General features: G+C 26.8%; 1 protein-coding gene across 6 annotated transcripts in view; it reads right to left on the bottom strand.

Moving 5' to 3' along the window:
• Nucleotides 1-80: 80 nt before the first annotated feature.
• LOC116852449 (uncharacterized protein C1orf112 homolog) overlaps nt 81-8764 on the bottom strand; it is a 202655-nt gene continuing 193971 nt past the window's right edge. For 5 of the 6 annotated variants that reach the window (XM_032832856.1, XM_032832855.1, XM_032832859.1 and 2 more), the window contains 4 exons: nt 2398-2725; nt 2109-2309; nt 710-1114; nt 82-631 (listed from right to left, as the gene is read on the bottom strand). In XM_032832856.1, the coding sequence (XP_032688747.1) occupies nt 428-631; nt 710-1114; nt 2109-2309; nt 2398-2725 (1138 nt within the window). In that variant the 3' untranslated portion in view covers nt 82-427. Of the gene's footprint in view, nt 632-709; nt 1115-2108; nt 2310-2397; nt 2726-8764 lie in introns of all 6 variants that reach the window. The other variant, XM_032832860.1, reaches the window with a different exon arrangement.

Here is an 8764-nt window from a genome sequence, read left to right as displayed (position 1 = left end):
TTTAAAAAAATTAATGTGACCTTGACCTGACCTTCGCTACGCAACCCAAGGTCAAACTGATGTGATCAGTAAATACATCTTTTTAAACGCCACAACTTTTGTCTGAAACATTTTTTTGTAAAACTTATATTTTTCCTGATATTCGGGCGTCCCGGTACTTTCCGAACACCCTGTATATACTTTACACACAAATGTAAGATAACTAAGAGAATCTTAAAAATCATCAATTTCTTTTTATTCCTTTTTTCTATTTACTTATCAATTATCTTTCTTCTTGTTTCTTTGCAAATATTTTTATTTATATTCTATTTCCTCTTCTTTTTTCAATTATCATTTCTTTCTGATAAAATATCTTTATCGCTACTAAATTTCTATGTAATTCCTATGTTTATCACTTCGACGAAGTTAAAACAGTTTCCATGAAATTTCATTTATTGGCGTTTAGAATCTTCTCTAAGACAGTTATTAGTTTTCTACATATTGTTTCACTGATATTAGCTCGTCTTTCGAAAACCTCTGTTAATCCTTTATACATCTTCTCCGCTTGTTCGTCCAGTTGTATTAACACTGGCGTGATATCTTGCGAGTTTTTCTCCTCTAGCCTCGGCATTTTCTCTTCTCTTTCTGATTCCTTTCAAAATTCAATGATCGCGTCAGCACTTCTATAAATAAAGACAATATTCCGTGCTTTATCGTTTGTTGTACTTACTTTTTGTTCGTAGCACGTGTGCTGGAAGTGGCCTTGAGCTGCTTTATATACATTCTCGAGATAGTCATACGCGTTCGAAAAACCGTCGAGCACGTAATGTGGTGTACAGGATAAATACGCCTGCATGACATTGTTGATAGTAGATATCTTGGCCAAACCTTTTGCTATTCTGGCAACAAGCTGTTCCGAGCACGCATGTCCTATGCGTTCAAAAGACTCCAGGGCTTCTTGGCATACCCAAGGACTTTCATCTTCTAGTAAATGGCTGAACAATTTGATTAAAGTGGATACACTTTGACTTCCGCAACGATCAAGATTCTCGACGTTCTGTCGTAAATACTGGCAGAGTTTGATCTTTACTCGAGGTAGCATGCAAGTATACGAAACTGCGATGGACATCAGAATCTAAAATAATATTGACAATAAATATAGCGAATAAATAAAAGTTAGTGTTTCAGTAGTTTTATTTGTGTGATTTATGCCCGTATTTACCAATGTCGATTAAACCGTAATTTGAATTTAAACTTTCTTCAAACAAAGGCTTAAGTTAAGTTTAAACTCAGGTTCTAAGGGAAGATACTGATTTAAATAGCTGAAAAATAGAATATTATTATGAATTTTTAATAAAGAAATAGATAAAGATGTCAATATAATATTTTGACACATTATTTATCATTGTTTTAAATATAAAAAAATTATTTAAGAAAATAATTGAAATTCTGGCCAGATTTCTTGTATGGAGCGCATGACCGCCGGATGTACGGCGCGTACGCGCGTACATGCTGGTGGATAATATTACAGCTCACATATAATAATAAATTTTAACAAATGGAACAGGAAAATTTAAAGACTATGAAGTTGTCTGGAAAATAAATCCTTTTGAAAATTTTAAAAATTAGTATTTTCTCTGGGACATTAAATAAAAAAAAAAAGACAAATGACTTATAATTTCGAAGTGCCGCCATTTTTTAAAATTTCAATATTCTGCATATAACAAATGTAAATCGTATAAGTCCTCCAGTAAATTTAATATAGTTTAAAAATTTTTTTATTCCATTTATTTCAGATTACTACATAAGTTGTAACGTAATTTACAAGTTAGAAGTATCTAACGACAATGCGTGTAGAACAAAAAACTTAGATGAAATTTTTATGTTTTTCGATAAAAAAGTAATTTTTGGACTTAAAACAAAAATAGTATGATAAAAATCTCATTGATATCTTTATTTCTTTAAAAAAAATTCGTAAAAACCTATTTTTCAGTTATCTAAACCAAATCTTTCTCTTAATCTAAACTTAAACCTTCTCCTCTTAATTGACGTTAGTACAAATAGGCATTAATTAAGATAGATTAAGTAAGACATAAGAAAGAGGGAAATAGAAATAGGGTTCGTTATACCGAATCAAGGACGTCATCCCGAAAATTATCAAGACGAGTGCTGTCAAATAAAATAATCATAAAATCAGATAATACGTCGAGCTGTTTGTCTTCACATTCAGTAATTGTGTCTGCCACAAAACTCCATATTTTAATTAAGGCATCGCTAATATCTTTATTATCGCTATAATCCACTGCTTGCATCGTAAATATATGCTGCATCTATCATATAGAAAAAATTTTGTTCAAAACTTTTTGGAAGTAATATTGAAATTTATATTAATTTGAAATTCATATTAAGACGTCTTACAAAGCGTTTCCAGTTGCGCGTAGTAGGATGTTCTCGCAAATTCAAGAAAGCTCTTGGCAGATCGTCAAGTTTATATATTGAATGTTTTCGTCCGGATTCCTTCATTGTTGCTATTAGCCAGTACAAAGTAGGAGTATTACAATTTGCATATAGATCAGGAAAATCGTCAAACAAAGTGGATTTCGTATCTTCTGTTAGCAGCCTGTAAAGCCTACCGATCATATTGTCCAGCATGATCGTTTCTATCGTATTGCGTCTTTCCGCCAATGCGACAGAGATCCGTATCAAATATTTCACATGATCAGCGCATAGTTGCGAAGTGCTGAGTCTGAAATCGGCAATAATATATAATGAAGCAATCCTTGAACGATTTATATATAATTTTACTAATCCATTATTATGATAATTTCATTCTTTATTTAAGATGGTTGTAAGGCTTAACATCGTATATTTTCAATAGCGTATATTTTCAGAGGGATCAAAATTACTATCTATTAAACAAAATTACGTTTTTACCTTACTATCTAGTAATAAATGTTAATTTGAAACAAAGAGAGAGAGAGAGGGAGAAAGAGAGAGATGAGATAAATATATATGTACAAATTATTATAAATATGAAAATATTATTTTTTAAAATAGTAATTATTTAAAATATGTTTAAAATTTTTTTTCTTTTTCTTATTAATGTCTTATTAATATCTTATTTATATATTAGTTGACAGAGATAAACAAATATTTATGTATTAGTTGACAGAGATAAACAGATAATAGAAAAAAGCATTAAAATGTAAATATATGTGTACATATATTTTTAATATTACTATAAATTATGATCTTTCTAATGCTATATTTTCAAAACATAACGGTCAATAATTCTGAAATTTGCATTCAATACTTTTATATGATACACTTCACATATTATATATAAATTTATTTGCTTAATATCCTAAATGTTAATTTTTGTTGAAAATAGGTAGAATCAAGTTCTCCACAGAATCCACAGAAAAAGATTTCTTTAAAATTAATAAATTTTATTGAAACGAATTTGATAATTGAGATGATCCAAAGAAACTAATGTTTCAACCCTATTGAAAATTTTCAGGTGGATTCCCACAGCAATCCATGGCAATCTATACAGGAAATTTAAAATCCATAGGGATCCATATAGAAATGATCTAATGAAATGAGATAATATACATGAATCCATGTAGGAAATCAAAATCCATATAGGCATCCACCTGGAAATTCGAAATCCATATAGGAATCCATATAGAAGATAAAAATCCATGTGGGAATATATGTGATGTTTAAAAATCCATATGGATAACCATATGGATTCCTATAAGGATTTTAATTTCCTATATGAATTTCTATATGAATTTTCATATAAATTTTTACGGATTCGTAAGCAACCCATCTAGAAATCTTCAACAAGGACCTCATTTAATTATCAATATTAAAAGCGTCTCCCCAGACAATACACAATATTTATGATAAATATTTATAAATATTTATTTCGAATTATGTTTTAAAAATATTATTATGTTTTATAAATATTTTATACATATTTTTTATATACATAAAAGGGAAAGTATGAAAATCTTTATTCAAAATATTATTAAAATATAGATTAAGTATATTTTATACAATATTTAAAATAAACAAAAATTAATATTTGTAGTAATATTTTATAAATATTTCTATAAATATTATACATGAAAGAAATAAATATAATTATTTATAATTATTTATAATTATTAAATGAAAAAATAAGAAAATTTTAATTTAAATTGATAATGTACACTGAAAAAAATTCTTTAAATTAAAGAAATATATCTTATTAAATATAATTTCTTAACTTAAAGAAATATTTGTTAGATTTTAGAAAATATGTAATAAATATAAAATAATATTTTTTTAAATTTGTAAAATGAAATATAAAATTATGAATTTCTAGATAAAAAATAATTTCTTTGATTTAAAACATCTATATGTAAGAATAAGCAAATGTTTTCCTAACAAGAAGAAAATTAATTTTTTTTAATATAAAAATTGAGTTTAAATAAATATTCGCTTGTTTTAGAAGTAAATAAAATACAAGTTAATTATTTAGTAAGTCTAAATAAATTATTTTCTAATATTAAAAGTATCTTTTTTATATTTAAAAATTAAAGTTACTTTTATTACCAGAAAACAATTTATTTAAATTTACAAAATGATTAATTTGTATTTTACTTACTTTTAAAACAAGTAGATATTTTTACATACTTATAAAATGTAAAAAGTATATGAATATACTTTTTATATGTTTTTTAAACATACTTTTTACATATAAAAGGATCTATTCTCTTCTTTTAAATAAATTACTTGTTTTCGTACATTGATATACCATATGTATACAATATAAAGTTCTCTCAGTCAAAGTGACAGTGGCGCAGTAAGGTGAACGACTCAAGAAGCAGAGGTCTCAGGTTCGAATCCCAACATAGTAAGCAATTTTTTCGAACTACAATTTATTAAATTAAATTAAATTAAATAGCGTGTGAAACAATAAAGTGGGAAATTTAAGAAAAATTCAGGAAGAGAAATATATATATATATAAATGTATATATTTTAATAAATAAATTTATAATATTTATGATAAACATTTATGATCTATTAAGTCTAAAGTCACATAAATATTTATGAAATATTTTGGTAAATAATTATAAAATAATCAAATAAATCTTATAAATATTTTGTGCTGACCGGGTAACTATCATGGAATCTCACATGGGATTCCTGTGAAAACCATGTGGGAATCCATATGGTTTTCCATAGGTTTTTGATCCTAATCACAAGGGGGATGGATTCCCATATGGATTCCGTATGGATTTTCCATATGGATTCTTACTTGGTTTTTTTCAACAGTGGATAATAATATATACAATAAATACAATTTCTTAATTTCCTAAATAATTTTATTGTTTGGTCCAAATCAGAAAAATGTTTTATTTAATTTTTTTTATTTTACTAAGAAGAGTTTGATAATTTTGTTCAAATAATCTTAAAAAATTTGATTTTTCATTTCTTGCATTATTGACGGTTTGACTTTTTATTATTTTATTATATGCGCCCGTCCTCTCTCCGTGAATTTCTATCTAAACGCTCCATCGTTCCATGATGCGGTTACTCATTCTTAAACTGATTACGGTTTGAGTCGCTTGACTTAAACGATCGTAGAGGAATCTGGGGCATAACGAGACCACGGGATATAATAGGATATGGTGGACAACCTTTACAGAAATATCATACTAAGAAATACTAAAAAATTATTTGTGATTAAATATTACCAGTAATTCAGTAATTTTTTGGTACTTATTATTAACTACTATTCAGTAGTTTTTCAGTACTTAATTTCTGGTGAATATTGATAATAAAATTACTGTTAAATATTGATAGTAATCAAACACTGAGAATTATTGTGCAAAGGTGAAAAATGAGAAAATCATAATATTTAAAAAAATATACTTATATATTCCTAATTTTCTCATGTCTCATAAACCACTAGATATCGAAGGTTGTCAACACACTCCAAACTTTCATGAATCCTTTCTCGATAATTTCAATCCCAAGCGGTGCACCGGTCACTCCATCCATGTCCTGATTCCGTTAAAGTGTTGCTTAACCTGATGATCGAAAGGCACGCAACGATTCCTGATGACTCCAACGATATTCTTATCATTTATACCTATATAATGTATCCTTATAGTGTTCACAGTATATTATAACATCTAACAAATATATATACCAAGTAATAGTTATATAATTTTTACTTAGTGTTTGTTAGATAATTTGCTGATAGATATTGAAACAATGCAACAACATCCGATATGCGATAAATATTGATGTAATGTAGTGAACCAGTGATAATTACTTTTAGATTTTTAACAGAATGTTATAATAATTAATCCAAACAAAAAAAATTTTTAAATCCAAGAAAATCCAAATTAAACAAATCGAATTACTAAATTTTGAAAAAAGACTTTTAAAAAATAATATTTAAAACAATAGTGTTGTTTCATCAAATGACATGATTTTCTTGAATGAAATAAAAGATTTTATTTTCATTATTTTAAAAAATGATATTTCTTTTAAGAATATAAATTTTAATGAAACAAAAAAAACCACAAAATTAAACAAGTACGAATATTAAATTTAAAATTAGTATTTTCTCTGAAAAACGGTATAAGAAATATAAGAAATATGCAATAAGACAAATTCTAGTATTAATGATTGCCACTAACAAGTACTATTCTAGAAGTACTATTGATATGAAACATTACTGAATTTGAAATACAAATAACAAAAATAACTAGTAAATAAGTAAAAAAATATTATATTATATTCATAATAATTCATAATTATTATATTATATAATATTCGTAATTATTATATTATATTTGTAAATTTTGAAACATTGTTGCAATATTGCTAAAGTAATATTGCAAATTAATGTCACTGCAATGACTTTGCAACATTGCACTGCAATATGCAATCTTGCAACGTTGTAGCAATGCTGCAATTTAAATTTCAATTTTCTTATTTCTTCATTAATTTAATAAATAATTATATTTTTTTTCATGCGTAATATTTATAGAAATATTTACAAAATATTATTACAAATTAATTTTTTGTTCACATATATAAAATATTGTATAAAATATTCAGATATTTAGCTTATATTTTAATAATATTTTGAATAAATGTTTTCAACTCTCTTTTTCTTTCTCTCTTTATGTATATATAAAAAAATATTTATAAAATATTTATAAAATATTTAAAAAAAATAATTTGAAATAAATATTTATAAACATTTATCATTAATATTTATAAATATTTATCATTAATATTGTGTGCTATCTGGGTTAATACTTTAAATTTTGACAGTACTTTACGTAAGTATTTCATCACTTAGCAAAGTATTACATTTTAGTTTTTAAATATTGTCAATGCTATATGTAAGTATTTTATCACTGAACGAAGTATTGTATGTTAATATTTAAGTATTAAAATCACTCATAAGGTAGTATTTGTAACACTAAACATTGAAATACTTGAACATTAAGAGCTGTGTTTGAATCACAGAATATTACTAAAGTTTTGATACTGAAAATAAGTAATTAATCAATGATTTTCAGTATGATGTTTCTGTAAGGGTTATGAACAATACACAAGTTACAAATTTGCGAAAAATTTTTTAAAGTCAATGCAACTAAATTGTCGTCTAGTTAAAAAAAAGTGGTTTAAGTATATATTAAATTCAATCATAAACGGCATTGACGTTTAATAGCTATCTTCTACACCAGTTATTTCTCACTGGGATGTATATTATTTATGTATATTAAAATTATTAGACAATCCTTTTTGTCATTTTGATTAAATGCCTATGCAAATATCTATTATCTATGATATTTTGTATTATACAATTCAAACTTATATATTTCGGGATATAGCAGACTTATATCATTATGTTCTTAAAATATTAAGTTGCATTATTTCTTATCATGTGTTATGTTTCAGAAAATTGATTACTAAAACTTACCATATTAAATAATAATTGCTATTAATATTTTAATAAAAAAGAAGAATATATGGGAGTACAAATAAGTCTCCGCTGTTTGACAAAAGATGGCCCCACCAGTAAGTTATGGTTGAAATTGTTAGATGTAAAATCATATCGTAAGGTTGGACATCTGGCAACACCATAATCTTGAAATATTAGCAATTTTGTATCAGCATCACATAATTTTTTTCGTGCGAAAATGTCGAGTTTTGAGCCGAATAAGCGTCATTTGCGGGAACTTTTGATTTATTAATACTTCTTTAATTTGAAGAAATCTGCAGCTGAGGCGCATCGATTGCTTGTAGAAGCATATGGTGAGGCTGCTTTAAGTGAGAGAAGTTCTCGTGAGTGGTTTCAAAAGTTTAAGAACGGTGAGTTTGACGTCGAAGACAAAGAACGTAGCGGAAGGCCGAAAGTGTACGAAGACGCGGAATTGGAAGCATTATTGGAGGAAGATTCGTGCCAAACGCAAGAAGAACTTGCACTTACATTAGGAGTGACTCAACAAGCAATTTCACATCGTTTAAAATCGTTGGGAATGATTCAAAAGCAAGGAAATTGGGTTCCATATGAACTGAAGCCGAGAAACGTTGAACGCCGATTTTGCACATGTGAAATGCTGCTTGCCAGGTATAAACGAAAGGGTTTTTTGCATCGTATAGTTACTGATGATGAAAAATGGATCCACTACGATAAGAAGAGGAAATCATGGGAACCACGTGGCCATGCTTCAACATCGACAGCCAAGCCGAATATTCATG

This window comes from Odontomachus brunneus, unplaced genomic scaffold, assembly GCF_010583005.1.
Source record: "Odontomachus brunneus isolate Ranch 3 - 2012 unplaced genomic scaffold, Obru_v1 Obru_scaffold_225, whole genome shotgun sequence".
NCBI classification, from domain to species: domain Eukaryota; kingdom Metazoa; phylum Arthropoda; class Insecta; order Hymenoptera; family Formicidae; genus Odontomachus; species Odontomachus brunneus.
This window is presented reverse-complemented; position numbering and strand designations above follow the sequence as displayed.